The following is a 17,539-nucleotide window of genomic DNA, read 5'->3' as shown; positions in this document are numbered from 1 at the left end:
TGATTCCTTTGGAGGTGGCTGGGAGCGGGAGGGATGGCAGGCGTATTCTGGGAGCAATTTGAATGTCCTGTTGCTGCCCTGAAAATACATATACATTTTTCCATCTTTGGAGTAAGCTTGGGAGTTGGTGAAAGGCTCTGCAAATGTCCAGTATGTCATGGGTTGTTTTTTTTTGGGGGGGGGGGAAATCTGTGTGTGGTATGTGTCTATTGACTAGCTTCCGTGCTGTCACTGTCCTCCCTTCTCTGATAATACCCAGAGTCATCTGCACACACACACACACACACACACACTCCGCACACACCCCAGAGAGGAAGACAGTAGCTTTTTATTGGTTGTTGTGGGAGAATGCTGACATGGTTCATCAAACAAAATGTACCTCTCATGTCATTAAAGTAACAGCTGCTTTTTAAAGTATTCATGAGATTTTGCATGGTGAAAGGTGGGTTTATAAATGTATCTATGCAGCTTTAAGGGTGGAGGGGGGAAGCAGTTTACCTGTCTGACTTGGAAGTCATGTACATATAGAGGGCAAAACCAGGCTGAAACATGAATGAAGAACCCGCTGTGACCTCTGTTAAGAGCATCACGCCCATCTCTACCCTAATCTGGGCAACAGTGTGCCATCTTCTGTGTACGGGAGCTTTCAAAACATTTCTCACCTTCCCCCATCCCCAACAACGGCTCAGTCAAATCCACAATCGTCAAGTAAATTTATCTGGAATAGTGACCAGCTAATTCCATACATATAATCTTTAACATAGATTTTAAAACGCAAGGAACATAAGAGCCCTGCTAGATCAGATCAAAGGCTTTTCTAGTCCAGCATCTTGTTTCCACAGTGGCCAATCAACTGTGCTTTTAGAAGCTCAGAAGTAGGACAGGGACCTAATGGCAGCCTCCCACTCCTGTTCCCCAGCAACTGGCATTCAGAGGCACACTGCTTCTGATTCTGGAGGTGGCATGTAGCCATCACGATTAGTAGCTGTTGATAAGACTATTCCTCATGGATTCTTATCCTGTAATAAACCCTTTTAAAATTATCTAAACCAGTGTCCGTCACTTGTGGTATTAAATTCTGCAGGCTAACTATGTACTATGTGAAGAAGCGCTTCCTTTTGTCCATCCTGAACTCAGGACCATTCAGCTTTGTTGGATGGTCCTGAGTTCAAACAGGAATGAGGGAGAAAAACTTCTCTCGACCCACGTTCTCTGTGTCATGCGTAATCTATCATGTCCCCTTGTCTTTTTTTCTAAACCCAAAAGCTCCAGATGTTGTAACCATTTGGGCTGCCCTTTTCACTCATTGGCATTGCATTGAAAGGATGAGGAGAATTTACCCCTCTAACCATTCTTTAATCACCTTGCTTGTGAATACAAAAAACTGGTAAGGAGTAACTATCATCCATCATGTTATTCCAGGCAGCTGCTCTTGAGTTGGAAATCTCTTTTCTGTCTCTGGGTGTAGATGTCTCTTGCAGTTGCTTGATTTACATTAGGTACGTTTTAGCATACTTAAAGCCACTCAAGCAATGGCTTTTCCCCTACTTCTCCACACAGCATTGTTCCTCACTTCACACTTGCATGTAGTGCGCACACATACATGCACATATACCCTCTACTTGTGTGGAATCTATGGCGCTTAAGCAGAATAAAACGTGCAAAGGTATAGCTGAAGTAGCATGTCTTTATGCAACAGTTTTCCGATACAAATGAATGTACAGTTAGTCCCTCTGAGTCCAAACAAAAATATGGATTTGCAATCATAAAATCATAGACTAGCAGAGTTGGAAGGGACCTACAAGGCCATCGAGTCCAACCCCCTGCTCAATGCAGGAATCCATCTTAAAGCATCCCTGTCAGATGGTTGTCCAGCTGCCTCTTGAAGGCCTCTAGTGTGGGAGAGCCCACAACCTCCCTAGGTAACTGATTCCATTGTCGTACTGCTCTAACAGTCAGGAAGTTTTTCCTGATGTCCAGCTGGAATCTGGCTTCCTTTAACTTGAGCCCGTTATTCCGTGTCCTGCACTCTGGGAGGATCGAGAAGAGATCCTGGCCCTCCTCTGTGTGACAACCTTTTAAGTATCGGCCATGTCCCAAAGTGTCCTTGGTCTTCTCAAGATGCTGGAGGCTTCAGTAGTCACTCCTTTAGATTCCTTAGCTTTAGTCCACAGGACAATCCACAAGTAGTAATTCAAACATAGTAGTTCAAGGTATCAGCCCTGCAATAATAATAAAACAAATATCAAAGATACAAAAAAGGATTCCTCATCTCCTTGCAATTCTGCTGTACACAGATATTGGTTCGGTTTATCTTATACAAGGTGATAAGAGCCCATAAATCATGAATCAGTTCTCCATCACTCAGCTTCCTAACAGAACAAACTGACTCTTTTTGCTGTTTCTTCTCTTGGCCCTCCCTCTGATTGAGGACTCTGCCCAAGGGGACTAAACCATTTTGTCTATGGGGGTTACACCCGCATGCACACACGGACACACACTGGTGATCATCCTGCTCTTCAATTTGAAAAACCCTAGGAATCATAGAATAGTAGAGTTGGAAGGGGACTATAACGCCATTGAGTCCAACCCCCTGCTCAATGCAGGAATCCACCATAAAGCAACCCTGACAGAGACTGTCCAGATGCCTTTTAAAGGCCTCTAGTGTGGGAGAGCTCACAACCTCCCTAGGTCATTGGTTCCATTGTCATACTGCTCTAACTATCAGGAAGGTTTTCCTGATGTCCAGCTGGAATCTGACTTCCTGTACCTGCACTCTGGGAGGATCGAGAAGAGATCCTGATCCCTTCTCTGTGTGACAACCTTTCAAGTACTTGAAGAGTGCTATCCTGTCTCCCCTTGATCTTCACTTCTGCAGGCTAAACATGCCCAGTTCTTTCAGTCTCTCTTCATAGGGCTTTGTTTCCAGACTCCTGATCATCCTCGTTGCCTTCCTCTGCGTCCTTCTTGAATTGTGGAGCCCAGAACTGGATTCAATACTCAAGATGAGGCCTAACCAGTGCTGAATAGAGGGGAACCAATACCTTGTGTGATTTGAATCTATGCTTCTGTTAATGCTGCCCAAAATAGCATTCACTTTTTTTTGCAGCCACTTTACACTGCTATAATGATTCATGACTCTTGGGGTTAAAGACAGGGGAGGTGTGTTTAGAAACTGGGAGCAACTTATTTTGCCCTTTTGTCTGCTTTGTGATTTCAACGCACTTAAATAAACTCCACCGAGGAAACCCAGAACTCATGGGCTGCAGTAGGGCTCTGGGGTGTGTTGTTAACCACCCTGCGGTACCTGTTTGCTGCAGGTGAAATATTCACAATGGCGGCCAGTGTATGTCGCAACCCACCACTTAACTAAGTGATTGTGCGAACTGTGTCCCCCCTCACATCTGTTTCCCCCTCTGCTTTGTGAGGCTGGGTGGGCAGTGCTTCCCTCTGGCGTCTATGAGATAATAATGGATTACGCCAGGTGATCGTTCGTGTGGAGCAGTTATGAGTCGCTGTGGCACCGCTCAGGTCAAGTGCTGTAGAAAGGTTGTGCCTTTTAATAGGCAAGCACTGTGTGCTTCCATCTCTACCTACTTAACACTCCATTTGCTGTCCTCTTTACCCCTTCCCTTCATTCTTCTACTAGCAGGCCAGTGCTAGGCCTGTGAGTTGACCTTTAAACAAATGAAATTCATTTATTTTTTTCAACTCTGCAAGGTAGGCCGGTAGCCCTTAAAACAAATTAAATTAGTTTCTTTTCTCTCTCCAGGCACTCTCCCTTCAGGCCCAGGATGGCGAGCTGCTTCCAGATGATGGCTGCCAAAGCCTGATAAATCTTCCCTCCCACCCAAGGCATGCTGGGAGTTGTAGGCATAAGCCTAGGTCCTTGAGGAATGTGTTAATCTTTGAACACCGTCTGAGGTGTGGTGGAAGACAGCTGGAGACCAGGCCATCTTAGTTGTGGCACCCTGCTTATGGATTACTTCTTCCCAGGCAGGCTTGCCTAGTGACTGCATTAATGGATGCAGCCTATTTATGTGGGTTGAAACTCTCCCCACGGCCTGAGTTCGATCCCAGCGGAAGCTGGTTTCAGGCAGCCGGCTCGGGTCGACTCAGCCTTCCATCCTCCCGAGGTCGGTAAAACGAGTACCCAGTTAGCTGGGAGAAAGGTAATAACGGCTGGGGAAGGCAACAGCAAACCACCCCGCTATAAGGCCTGCCAAGAAAACATCAGTGAAAGCTGGCATCCCCCTAAGAGTCATTTATGACTCAGTGCTTGCACGAGAGGTTCCTTTTCTTCTTTTCCTTTCCTTTCATGTGGAATTGGGTCGACTGCTCGAGACTGACCTTAGGAATCGCAATGGCATGCTAGGATTTCTGCCCAAGGCATGCTGGGAGTTGTAGGCATAAACCTAGGTTTTTATTCTTTAAGAATACTTAAAACCCCAGAATTCATGTTTTTAGATTTTTTCTGATTCATATACACGAAGACTGTCTGAGTGAACAGTATTAAGGCAGTACCATATGTGGAAGTGGGTAAACATTTCAGGATATACGTGACACACACATACTTTCGCTTTATAGGTAGAGATAAACCAGTTGCACTCTCGCTTTGATGTTTGGTTGCTCCATGTAGATGACCAAAGCAAAGTAGTATTCGGTATCCAGCAGTGCTGGGTAGAGCACCAGGCTGCTAATGATATGGCACTTCAGCCCTGGAGTTTGCCTGTAAGAGAAAAAGGTCTCTAAAAATGTCTTGTTGCAAACAGAGTCTGTTCAGGCAAAGCCGCTGGGATCCCTTGGAGACTGAGGGCGTCTTTTGACAAGTGATGCAGAAAACGCTTTTAAATGTGGATTGTGTCCCTTGTGAATGGTTAATGCACCACAGAAAGTGGGAGAGCGCCATTTAAAAAGATCATTGTACGTTCTAACTCGTATAGGTTTTTCATGAACATTACGGGAGCAAAAAATGCTAAAAATGGTTTAATGATTCTTGATGGTGGAAATGACCTGTTGTTCAGTTCAGATGCATGGCAAGTCCTCACTGGGTCAAGGGGGGGGGAGGGGGCTGAAAGAAAAGGAAATAATGACAGTGAAAACACAATATGCCTTGGAGTAAAGGTGGATATGGTGACAAAGTAATGTGTGCCTTACTGAATATTATGGGTCTTCCTGTCTGCTCTGGGAAGCCATAGAATCTTATTTTGGACTTCTACCTCTTTTTTCTTATTGGGAGAAGAATCCTACTGTAAGTTACTGGTGTTTTTTGTTTTTTAAAAAATAGAGTTCATTGTGATTCCTCTGATAAATTAGGAAAGGCAGTAGCAAAATACTGAAGGACTTATAAAAGGGGGAAAGCACAAAAAACCCATAATGTGTGTCTGAACTCTTCTGATTTTTGATGCCACATATCAAGCTATTCTTTAAATTAATTTTTCATTGCTAATTTATAAATTAAAATACAGAGGATAAACATTCACAATAAAGTCTATATTGACAAAAAGCTGTTAAGAATTGCGCACTACAACATTCAATCTAAAGACCTTGCAACAAGTGCAACTCGGTATTGCTTAAATCAATGTTGTTTATTTCAGAAAGCCAAGGATACATATTAACATCTCTTCACAATGGATTCCATTGTGCATAACATTTATAAATTTTGCTAACTTGGCTATGTGCCTGGGTGTGTTTTTCCCAAAAAAACCACCCTCTAATTAAAGGAGCTTGTCTGATTCTCCCACTCTGCAGTACTTAACATCTTGTAGTTATTTTTTAAAAATTTTATTTTATGACATTTATACTCCACCTTTCTTCCATTGTGGAACCCAAGGTGGTCTCCACTCCAAGCACTGACCAGACCCAGACCTGCTTAGCTTCAGCAAAGTGTCTGCCCATGTGCCTTCAGACCATGGCCTGGGATTTTTTAGATCTTCAGGCAATGTCCACAACATTTTAATAATACCGATGATGATGATGATGCATCTGATGTCAGGCAAAGGCAGCATTCCAGTTGGCTTCTGGAAAAAGTACACCAAACGAGTACTTTCTCGTTTGGTGGCACCACTGCCTCACTTTCCTGGGGAAAGCCCTGAAGTGGCTCCACAGTGGCATTTGTTGTTTATATGACGCAGAAGCCATCCCAGGGCTTTCCTCCAAAGCTCCGAAATAAAAAAGTCGGGGACTTACCCCAACTTTTCTCTCTGGAGCAAGGTGACGACAGTGCATCTGCCATCTATTGCTGCTGTGGAGTTGTGGCGGAGGTGTGGCCAGGCAGATGGTGACCCCTGATTGGTTGCCGTCTGCCCAGATTGGGGTGGGGGCAGGGCAGTGAGCCGAATGGCCAGTGGAATGCCTTCGCACTTCCTCTGGTGTGAGGAGAGGAAACGCTTGCCAGGAAAAGCCAACGTGGGGAAAAAAAGCTAAAAAAACCCAGGGAGGGACACGCAGGCGCGCAGTGGTGTTCGTGCGGCAATGCACAGTGGTATGGCGGTGCACTGGGTGGCGGCGGCGGCTCCTCTTCCTCCGATGCAAACCCTGCACTCGCTCCTTGGTGTGGGGACAACCCCGCAAGAGTGCAAGCGCGGGCTTTGGGGGACTCACAGCGCCAATGCGTTGCCATCAAGACAGCCCCGTGGTTGCCAAAAGTCTGCTTTAAGGCAAATGAGAAGAGCAAAAATCCGACGTGCCCTGTGGTTTTATATACGGGAAGAGAAAGATTAATGCTTGTGGAAGTTATGTGTCTACAAGGCAATTCTGTGCTGTTTCATTGCTTGGATCTGTTGCTAAGATGTTTTAATCCCATTTTTTCTGACCAGAGTACAAGATGTTGTGTCTCAGAAGGTGCCCCAGGGCAAGGGGGATGCGCCGGTGGCCAGCATGTCTGTAGAACAGTGGATGAGAGAAGTCCACAGGATCCTCTGCCAGATACAAGCCTCTCTCTCTCCTTTCCTACTGAGGTATGAAGTCTCAAAGGAGGTGGTTCAAGGTGGTGTGTATATTTTTACAGTGATGGGATGTGACAAGCTTTGTGGGTAGAGGCTGGAATAGAAGGTTAGCCACCTTACCTGTTAGGTGGGAGCAGTTGCTTCCAAATTTTCTGCCTTTATGAGCTCCATCACACCAGCGATTTATCGTACTCTCGCCATGCCTGGCATGTGTTTTTGCAGTGTGGTACTCACATGACGTCGTCCCTGTCCTGCGCTTATCTCACCTCTTCCCCTCCCTTTTCTGTCTTATTTTGGAGTGGGGAAAGTCTGGTTTCCCCCCTCCTCCGTCCCATGTATTGCTGTCCTTGCGCATCATCAAACCATCCCGTTTTTTGTTGGGTGTGTGTGTGTTGAAAGGTGGTCTCGCTAACGAAAGAGGAGGTTCTCTGCTCAACTGTGAAGGGGGAGGGAGAGAGGGTGCCCGAACATCCCGCAGAGAAGGTGAGCGAGGCCGCCACTGCCCAGGCCCATTCAACTCTATGGTTCTTACTCCAGTAGGCATGTCTACGTTTCCTGACCAGAAAAATGTCAGCTTCTCATTGCCATGCCAACATTGCCCACAAACTTCTCCAAAAGCTAATTGTAACACTTTCTCCTCACTTGTATTTTTTAATATGATCTTAGGGAAAGCATAGTGTATTGTTTTACCATAATTACGTAGTTTTAGTAAATACTATTGTATTTACACAGAAATAAAAAATATATTTTTTAAAAATATTAAAAATTAACTGCAGGGGGAAGGAGACCGTAGGGGCAGGGTAGGAGATTTCGCCGGCACAGTAGCGATACAGGTGAAAATATACATGAGCTGAAATAGCGCAACACCGCACAGACGTGAAAGTGCCCAGCGCTAGACTCGCTAAGGAAATGGAGGGGAAAACCGCAGACTCAAAGCAAGAAAAAAATGTAGGTGTGATGTCGCTCTATGAATCCCTTTCCATATTGCAGATGATCCCAGAGGTTTTTTTGAGGGTAGATGGTCAGTTCCTGTGGAGCACTGGCCCAGTCCTATTATCTGCCCGCTGTGACTTATTTAGTAGTGTGTCATGGAACATACCCAGCAATCCCCTCTGGCTGCTGAGGAGTTTGAAAAGCCCTTGAAGGACATGTGGTTCCTAAAGGAGGATTCCATCCTTCTTTGGTAGGAATGACCAAGGGACCCTTCAGGGAAGCTTTCCTGCCATAAATGCTAGCCTCCTGGAGGATCCCCACTCTGTTAAACCTCTGAGGAATTCCGGCCTTCTCTGCAAAATACTTTGAGAACCACTTGAGTTTGCTGAATCTGGGGTTTCGATGAAAGATCGGCATTCCCCCCCACCCGCCAGTGATTCTGGACTCTCCTTCAGCTTATGACAGGAATCTAACATATTTAGTTTTCACCAACACACATTTTGTTGTTCCTTTTTTTGATTAAATGTCCTGCCCCTTAACTCCCCTGACCTTCTGCCATGGTGAAATAATAAATTTCAATAGTTCAAATGCATCTGCACTGTAGCATTAAGGCAGTGCTGAATTGGTGGATCTAAACAGCCTAACATCATTGCTGGTCCTGGTGTTTAAAAAGTAAATAAAAATGGATGGTGGCACTGTGATTATGTAAAAAGATTTTGGAATGATATCTAGGATATAATTTATCAGCTCATTGGTCAGCAATTACCGCTGCACCTCTTAGTGGTGCTGTGGAATGTCTTTGACGCTTCATTTCAAGGTGGAAAGAAATTGCTTAGCATGAATCTTTTGGCTGCAAAAACTGTTCTAGCAAGAGGGTGGAAACGATACAGGGGGCATGTTTGGGATGTAGCATGTTTGGAATGTAGCAAAAACTGAGATATTCACTAAGAATTTAGGAAGTTGAAAAGGACAATATATAGCTCAAGTCTTTATCGATAAAAGATTTCTATTTATTAGGGTTGGTTTATAAAGAAAACCCATTATAACAATGTATTTGTAATTTGATATAGTAGTCTTGGAAGTATTAAAAAAAAAAGGAAGGAAGGGGACCATTAGGGACAGAGCAGAGTGAAGGAAGAACCTTCCACCCACACCCCCTTTCTAGCGTTATGTGAATGACCTTTTGTATAGCCCTGGTTAAGTCCACGCTCCTTGTACCGCAGTTTTTAAGAAACAGGAGAGAGGCAAGGAGAGATAACGACAGCGAACTTCCTTCAGGAAGTGCTTTGAAACCTGCAGATGAAAACTGTAGAAGACAAGAGGCTGCTTATTAACCCAGCACCTTTCATCAGCTTTAAATTAACACACGTTAGAAACTAATAGGAAAAGCAAAGGCTGTGTGCCTGCAGTTAACTGGAAGGATGAGCTGATTAGCTCAACCGCTCTCTTTCCCTGGCAGTGTCTGAGAAAACAGGGCTGTGTGGGCTGGGGGTGATGATGGGGAACCAGACCCTTGCAAGTGTGTGCATGCATGAGAAATCTAACTGTTTTCTACAGTTTTCAGATCATTTCTCTCTCTTGTTGTAAGAAACTTTTGATGGAATGTGTCATCAGACGATCGTTTTATAGCACGCTCATTACTGGGCACTGACGGATTTTTGTGGGTCTCGCTCATGATGCCGTCTGCCTCCTGCACGCCTCCCGTGCCATCTGCCATTTTTTTGGTAGTAAAATAGTCCAAACAAAATGCGACTTTTCTGAGTTATAATGAAATTGGTTGCACAGAAGTTTTGCTATAAAATGCCCACTAGAGGGTGCTGTCCCACTACACGGAATGGGCCACGTGGTTGCGGCTCGTTTAACCTTTCTCTCCTGTGTGATTCTTCTTGTCGCTATAGCGGAAGAGCAGCAGGAAGCAATAGCAACGGTAAGGAAACGCCCCTGTCTGATGATGCCCAGAGTGAGAATATATAGTTTTTCCTCTGCCCTCCCAATCTCCTTTCCTTTTGTGTCTCTTATTTTAGATTGTAAACCTGCAGGCAGGGCCTGTCTTACTTTTGTAAGCTGCTCTAGGAGCCATTTTGGCTGGAGGGCAGGATAAAAATGCTGTAACTAAACAAATAACAAAATGAAATAAATAGAAGACTTGGGCTCTGATCAACCTAAAACTAGTCATGACTGAGTCCCACTGAAAAACCTATGGATCAAGTTAGTTGCAACTAGTTTAATCCTACTGTTTCCCTCTCTGCTAATGAGAGTTCAACCCTATGGTTGCCTACTCCCAGGTAAATGTGCATAGGGTTGCATTCTTAGGCCATGACAAAGTTTTGCTGGGTCGGAGCATTTCTGTAGAGGACAAGGAATAAGATGGCTAGGAATGTAGTCGTAGGTGGGCCCCTTGGATGTCCTTGGAACGCCTGGTGAGTCAGCATCGCAAAACTTAAATTGATGTGGACCTCATCAGTAATCTAGATTGGGGAGCACAGGGAGCTCCTTGTAAGAGGTATTTTTTTAAAAAAAATCTAATAGATGAACCCAACGAGTTTTCATGTGTTTTCCAATCTCTAGCATCTGGTTGGCCATTTTGATAACAGGCTGCTGGACTTTGGTCTGATCCCTTAGGGCACCTCTTACGTTCTCAACACCTGAAAAATGAAGGTGGCAGTTTGGCATGAGGTTTGTGCGCCATTCGCAGGTGTCGCCGGTGCCGTGTCGTACGACACTTTTTAGTCCCTTGCAATACGTGCAGATTACAGGTGCCTCCTGGCTTCCCACGATCTTGTTTACTGAAGCGACAAATCAAACCCCTGTGTGGATGGCTGAAAGGCAGAAGTTGAGAACACTGGGGCTGGAGGCAGTGCTTCATCTTCCAAAAGATGGTGGGGGAGGGATCAAAATCTACCTCGAAGTCTCGTCCTTTGACTAGAGACCTTGTTCCCTAATCCCAGATATGTGGTAGTGATTATTCTTGTGATGAGGTACACCCACTTGTTCAGAGGCGCTGTCATTGTTACTGTGACTTCAGGCATTCTGTCAGTCAAAATGGCTTCTGCAAGACGTTCCTTAAATTAAGCCCTTGTTAAAGAATTATAGATACAGATTGTGGAAGCACTTTCCTAGTATCTACATCTTAACCTCCTGTCCAGGCAGTCACTATTTTAAGAAGCGCTATTTTTTTTTTTTAAGAAAAGGCCACCATATGGTAATTAAAAGGTTCTGTTGTAACCTATTTGTATGCTTGTTTGAGCTGTACAGTAAAAAGCCTTGAAAGCTTGAAGATAAGAACATACGAAAAGCCCTGCTGGATCAGACCGAGGATCCATCTAGTCCAGCTGTCGACCAGGGACCCATAGCAGGACTTGGGTGCAGCAGCACCTTCCCACCCGTGTTCCCTAGCAACTGGTGTACATAGGCTTACTACCTATGATTTTGTTGTTGTTTATTCGTTCAGTTGCTTCCGACTCTTCGTGACTTCATGGACCAGCCCATGTCTGAGCTTTCTGTCGGCCGTCGCCACCCCCAGCTCCCCCAAGGTCAAGTCTCACCTCCAGAATATCCTCCATCCATCTTGCCCTTGGTCGGCCCCTCTTCCTTTTGCCTTCCACTTTCCCTAGCATCAGCCTCTTCTCCAGGGTATCCTGTCTTCTCATTATGTGGCCAAAGTACTTCAGTTTTGCCTTTAATACCATTCCCTCAAGTGAGCAGTCTGGCTTTATTTCCTGGAGTATGGACTGGTTTGATCTTCTACCTATGATACTGGATGGATAATGTTGCCTGAAAGGTGGTAGAAGCACTTGAAATGTCCCACTTTAAATGGTGAGTGGAGTTTGCAGGAGTTGCTTGTTGAGCCGTTGGGACCTTGATTGCACAAAGCAAGCCTTAATTTGGGACTTAGAGCCCTGGGAAGTTCCTTTGATGCGGAAGCTTTCAAAAGTTTGGTTTGAGAACACAAAAGAAAGCGCAAAAGAGCTGCCCCTTTCCAGCATGTAGCTCCTATGCTGAGGAAACTGCACTGGCTGCTTATTCGCTACCAGGCCAGGTTGAAGGTTCTTGTACTTGTGTACAAAGCCCTAAACAACTTGGGACCAGGATACCTGAGAGAGCGCCTTCTCCCTTACCAACCTGCCTGGTCACTGAGGTCATCCGAGGGCATGCTCCTGGTGGTTCTACATAGACCCATAGTCTGATTGGAGTCCACCAAGGGAAGAGCCTTCAGCATGGTGGCCCCCCTCCTATGGAACTCCCTGCCTCTGGAGGTCAGGCAGGCGCCAACTTTGTATTCCTTTCAGCGCCTCCTGAAAACACCATTGTTCCAGGAAGCCGTTCCTTAATGACCAGCCACGGTTCACAGTTCACCTTTCATTTTGCTTTTAAAAATTTATTTTCAGGTGTTTTATTCTGTTTTTATTGTATTTTATCTCGGACACCACTCTGAAATTTTCAATGGGGAGTGGTATATAAATATTGTAAATAAAATCAATAAATAAAAACTCATGTTTTGAGGTTTTAAATGTTATGGGGAGTCTGCGCTACTTTAAAAAAAATCCTAATGATGACCACAATATTGGGGGAGGACAGTGGCTCCCATCCTGTGTCTTTCACCAGATGTAATTTAATTTTTATTTATTTATTTATTTATTTATTTATTACATTTCTATGCCGCCCAATAGCTGGAGCTCTCTGGGCGGTTCACAAAAATTAAAAACATTTCAAGTATAAAACAACAGTATAAAACCATAATATAAAATACAATATAAAAGCTCAACCAGATAAAAATAGCAGCAATGCAAAATTACAAATTTAAAACACCAAGTTAAAATTTATTTATAGACTGTTAAAATGCTGGGAGAATAAAAAGGCCTTCACCTGGCATCTAAAAGCATATAATGTAGGTGCCAAGCGAACCTCCTTAGGGAGCTCATTACACAGCCGGGGGGCCACAGCAGAGAACGCCCTCCTCCTGGTAGCCACCTGCCTCACTTCCTTTGGCAGGGGCTCGCGGAGAAGGACCCCTGAGGATGACCTTAGGGTCCAGGCAGGTACATATGGGAGGAGGCGTTCCTATTGTGATGTTCCTCCAACGAATGATGGGTACTGACTGGGGTTTAGCCCATTTTAGTCTCGCAAACAATCCTGTATGGTAGGCTAGCTAAGAGAGAGTAGTTTACTCATGGTGTCCCACTGAGTTTAATGACAGAATAGATTTGAACCTGGATCTCCCTCTGGAGAGCTATATTCCTGTCTACCTTACTGGTTCTGCACACTGAGTGGCTAATGTTACAAATAATTAAATGAGTCTAGACTAGGTATGCATACCAAAGACAGAAATCCCTTTACTTGTTTTTTTTTAAAAAGTGCCCGTTTTTGTTGTGTTGATAATACGTCCATAAGGTGTACAAAATATAGACAATGAGAACATCAAATGCTCTTGTTGTATTCACAAGTTATCTATGAAGAGGGGCCCTTTGGGACCTTGTTAAATCTCTCCAAACTGAAATCTGATATGGTACCCCTGACCAAGAGGGAGAAATCCGTACATTGTGTGTGCATTGCTTTTTCCTTTTGTGTCGTATCTATTCAATTATGAACCCAGGCACAGGGATTGTCTTGTCTTTTAATCTCTGTAGAGCTCTTAGAAAAAATTAGGTGCTATAAAAGTGTTAAATCATTGTCGTCGTTGTCATCTGTGCTAATAAATAGAGATTTCAGTCTTCCGAATCTCTGTCTTTATGTAACTTTACACACCATCCACAGGCAAGGGGGATCTAGTGTCCCTGTGAGATGGGTAAAGTCGGCCACGTTCTGCTGTATTGTTCCTTTTACCAAGATTTGCGCCAAACATTTATAACCTCTATCTTGCAGCGAACTCCCGGTAGAAACATCTTCTATCGGATCGGAATCCTCAGGTTACTCTAAAAATGGCCGGGTTTTGTGCGGCTGCCATAATCGATGTTGAAGAATTTTATTGTACCTTAGGCTGAGACTGCGGTGTTTTTTGTATTTTATGTATGTATTTTATTGTATGTACCTTGTTGGGGTTTTCTAATATTATTGTTGATGATGTTTTCTGCTGTGCTGGTCTATGACCGAAATAAATGAACAGTGAACAGAGCAGGCTCAGATCAACCCCAAGGTTTCCAGAAGTAGAAAAAAGCCATAGGATTTTTTTTTAGTGAGGATAGAGTGTTTAGTTGAGGAAAGGGGAATTGAATGGAGTGGCTGGAATCCTGAACTGGGAGCATAGCACAGTGCAATGTTTTGCTGCAGGTCTCTGTTGCTGCTGTTGCTGCTGTTATCTCTTTTCTTGCTTGTGGCAGTTTTTCTAGATGGATATGACGGGCTTTGCCAAGTCATGCTGTCTTTTACTGATTCAGGAATTTCAAAACTATTGAGCATGTTTTAAGTGTGTCTGCTTTCTGGATGTTGTGGATGTATTTTGGTATTTTCTGAAAGTTGTTATTATTATTATTTCTGTCCTGGGAACAAATACCTTTGAATGCAACAGATCTGTGTTTTCCACCAGACGTGAAAACATGTGTCTGTCCTTACCCTTACAATCCAGGCATTCTGAGGGGTAATATGGTCCTTGGCCACACAGAACCTTCTTAGGTGTTGCTAGTGAAACTTGCACGCTATTGTTGCTCAAGGTTTTCTCACCCCACTTGCTTTTTTTGTCCTTTCTCCCTTCAGGCTCAGCCACTGGGCTCTGCTAAAACTCCTGAATTGGATGTTCCTCAATGTGATACTCCACAAAGGGCAGCTGGAGATGGTGCGCAAGGCTGCACAGGTGGTAAGGGATGCGGGCTTCCCGAGAGGAGCAGCTCTCCCTGCAAGAGGGTTTCATATGATGGCAGCATTTATGACTTTGCAGGGGGGAAAGTGGATCGTGTAAAACAGTCTTGTGGAAATGCAAAAAAGCTTGGCGGGATGCTGAAACATGAGAGTGCCTGGGTTTTATTCCCCTGTTGCCTTTGGCTCTGAAGATGCACTCTCGAGATCGTTGAGTACCTAACCTTGCCTTGCAGCTAAATTTGGGTTTTATTTGTTTTTGTTTTAATGTGGGGGCTTTATTACAAACATTTATGTGCTATCTCTAGTATTTGAGGCAGTAAGCTTATGTGCACCAGTTGCTGGAGAACATGGGTGGGAGGGTGCTGTTGCACTTGTTGATCCCTGGCCAATGGCTGGTTGGCCGCCGTGTGAACAGAGTGCTGGACTAGATGGACCCTTGGTCTGATCCAGCCTCAGGGCACTTCCTATGTTCTTAAGTTCTTAATGTCTACTTTTCCCTAAGGGTTTTGCTGATGTGTTATTTGAATGGGGAACTTGCCAGCTCACAGCCCGCCCCGCCCCGCCCCTTGCTGTTCCTACACAGGCCTCAGCTTCCATCTGCAATATGGGATCATGATACTGGCCTACACAGAGCTGTTAGAAGGTTTACTAAGAGCAAGTCTGTGATCAGTTTTAGACCCTTTGTAAATGTTCTTCTCTCACGACGGAGCAGGCACTGTTTGGAGCCAGAAGAAGAGAGAGACTTTCTTTTGCCAACCCCTCTTTTTTAAGATGTGTTAACAGAAGCTAGGATTTGGCCATCACTGGCCTTCAGAGCACCTAGATGGCTCTTCTCTTGCGTTAGATCTCCTTCGGTATATCATGTGTTTTGTCTTGCCAGGACTTATCTCTGTTGTGTTCTTTCCCTACATCCAGCCTGATGTTCCAATGGTTTTCCTGTCAACCCATAAATCTCAACTGGATGGGCTGTTGCTTCCATTTGTCCTAATCTCTCAGGGCCTAGCCATGCCCAGAGTGGCCTGGGGATACAAAGCTGTCACTCCAAAGTACAGGTAAAGTTGGATTTGCATCTTGAGGTGGGATGGGATTTCCATTCCCACCCACCCCTTTCAGTAACAATCTACATAAGGAAATTCTGAATCAGTTCCAGTGTGTCATTTGCAAAGTCTTTTTCTCTCACCCGGCCTTAGTATTCCCTCCTGACCTGCAATATAGGGATAATATAGGCTTTCTTCACAAGGTTGTCCATAAGGTTATTGAGCTATTGGCCATGTTGGGACTTATCCATTAGCCAGAATTGTAGAGAAATCTGGCTTGTCATTCACGAGCAGTGTGCTCATGCCTGTTGCCTGATTGACGCTACTTGGTTTCTCCCATCAGCAGGAGCGGCTAAGCTTCCTCTTACATCTGAACCTGGACTCCTGGTTTGTTGCTCTCCTAACAAGCCATAGTCTAAAGCCAGAGTTCAAAGTTGGTTTCCTATTCCTAGTTTGTAAGGGAAGAAACAACTGGGATCCAGGCTTGGGCATAGCAGGAAGCTTTTCTTTTCTCATCAGTTTTGGGCTAGTTTTAGCTGCTCCTGCAAGGGTGCTGAGAAGGATCCTGGTGCAAAACTGCCCTATGAACAATAAGTCAGAATTCTCCCTTCCTATGCCAATGCAGTCCTGATGAAAAATTCCCCTGGAAGATGCTATTTTTTGGTGCCTCTCTTGGTGCCAGAATGTTGGGGACACAGTTTGGGGGAAGGAAGGGTTGAACTGAAAGAACTGGCCATGTTTAGCCTGGAGAAGAGAAGATTGAGGGGAGACATGATAGCACTCTTCAAATACTTAAAAGGTTGTCACAGAGAGAAGGGCCAGGATCTCTTCTTGATCCTCCCAGAGTGCAGGACACGGAATAACGGGCTCAAGTTAAAGGAAGCCAGATTCCAGCTGGACATCAGGAAAACCTTCCTGACTGTTAGAGCAGTACGACAATGGAATCAGTTGCCTGGTGAGGTTGTGGGCTCTCCCACACTAGAGGCCTTCAAGAGGCAGCTGGACAACCATCTGTCAGGGATGCTTTAGGGTGGATTCCTGCATTGAGCAGGGGGTTGGACTCGATGGCCTTGTAGGCCCCTTCCAACTCTGCTATTCTATGATCCTATGATTCCCCTCCCAGTTCCCAACCATCCTTGTGTTGCTTCACAACATCCTCAGTATCACTGGCAGTTCTGATGAACTCCATGTTATTACCTCAGCTGGTTCCATCACTGTGTGATGCGCAGAGACCACGAGGAGAGCGGACAGGGAGCTGAGGGTGTGATCTGTGAGTCAGGGTGTCTGCAGTTGCAATACAATATAGCCACCGTCAACCTCAATCTTGTATCTGCAACCTGAGGATGATAATACCAGCCTGGGATTTTTGTAAGGATTGTTAAGATCATATATGCAGATGAGTGTTTGAATACTTGAAATGTGCTATGTATGTGCAAGTTAGGAGCTTAGCATTTGCCAGGATAAATAAGATGGTGCTGATTAAAAGTTATAACACTGGTAATGTTTGAGATTTTTCACTCTGCAGGTTTGCCGATAGTTTGATTCCTCATGGAAACTTCTCTTCCCTGGTTCTCTCTCTCTCTCTCTCTCTCTCTCTCTCTCTCTCTCTCTCTCTCTCTCTCTTTCTTGCAATTAGCGTGGGTGGCTCTGTCTTGAAAAAGCTTTTTACCGCTTCTACTGATGCTGAGTGTCATTTGTGTCTAATAAATCAAATTTTGTAAGACTTATTAAATTAAATAACAATATTGTAATAATTTGTGGAATTTGCATAATGTGTTCTGCCCACAACAAACTTGCAGAATTTCATTTTCCCGATGGACAAATTTTGGG

At 44.6% G+C, this 17,539-nt stretch overlaps 1 protein-coding gene across 1 annotated transcript in view; it reads left to right on the top strand.

Annotated features, from left to right (window-relative positions):
- The window catches only part of GPAT2 (glycerol-3-phosphate acyltransferase 2, mitochondrial), a 69,234-nt gene that overhangs the window by 10,554 nt on the left and 41,141 nt on the right, over positions 1 to 17,539 (top strand). The window contains exons 6-8 of the mRNA XM_063139457.1: positions 6,819 to 6,959; positions 14,571 to 14,670; positions 15,588 to 15,724. Coding sequence (XP_062995527.1) covers positions 6,819 to 6,959; positions 14,571 to 14,670; positions 15,588 to 15,724 — 378 coding nt within the window. The remainder of the gene's footprint in view (positions 1 to 6,818; positions 6,960 to 14,570; positions 14,671 to 15,587; positions 15,725 to 17,539) is intronic.

Source organism: Elgaria multicarinata, chromosome 12, assembly GCF_023053635.1.
Source record: "Elgaria multicarinata webbii isolate HBS135686 ecotype San Diego chromosome 12, rElgMul1.1.pri, whole genome shotgun sequence".
Lineage (NCBI taxonomy): Eukaryota > Metazoa > Chordata > Lepidosauria > Squamata > Anguidae > Elgaria > Elgaria multicarinata.
Note: the sequence above shows the minus strand (reverse complement) of the source record. Positions and strands in the feature narration are given on the sequence as shown.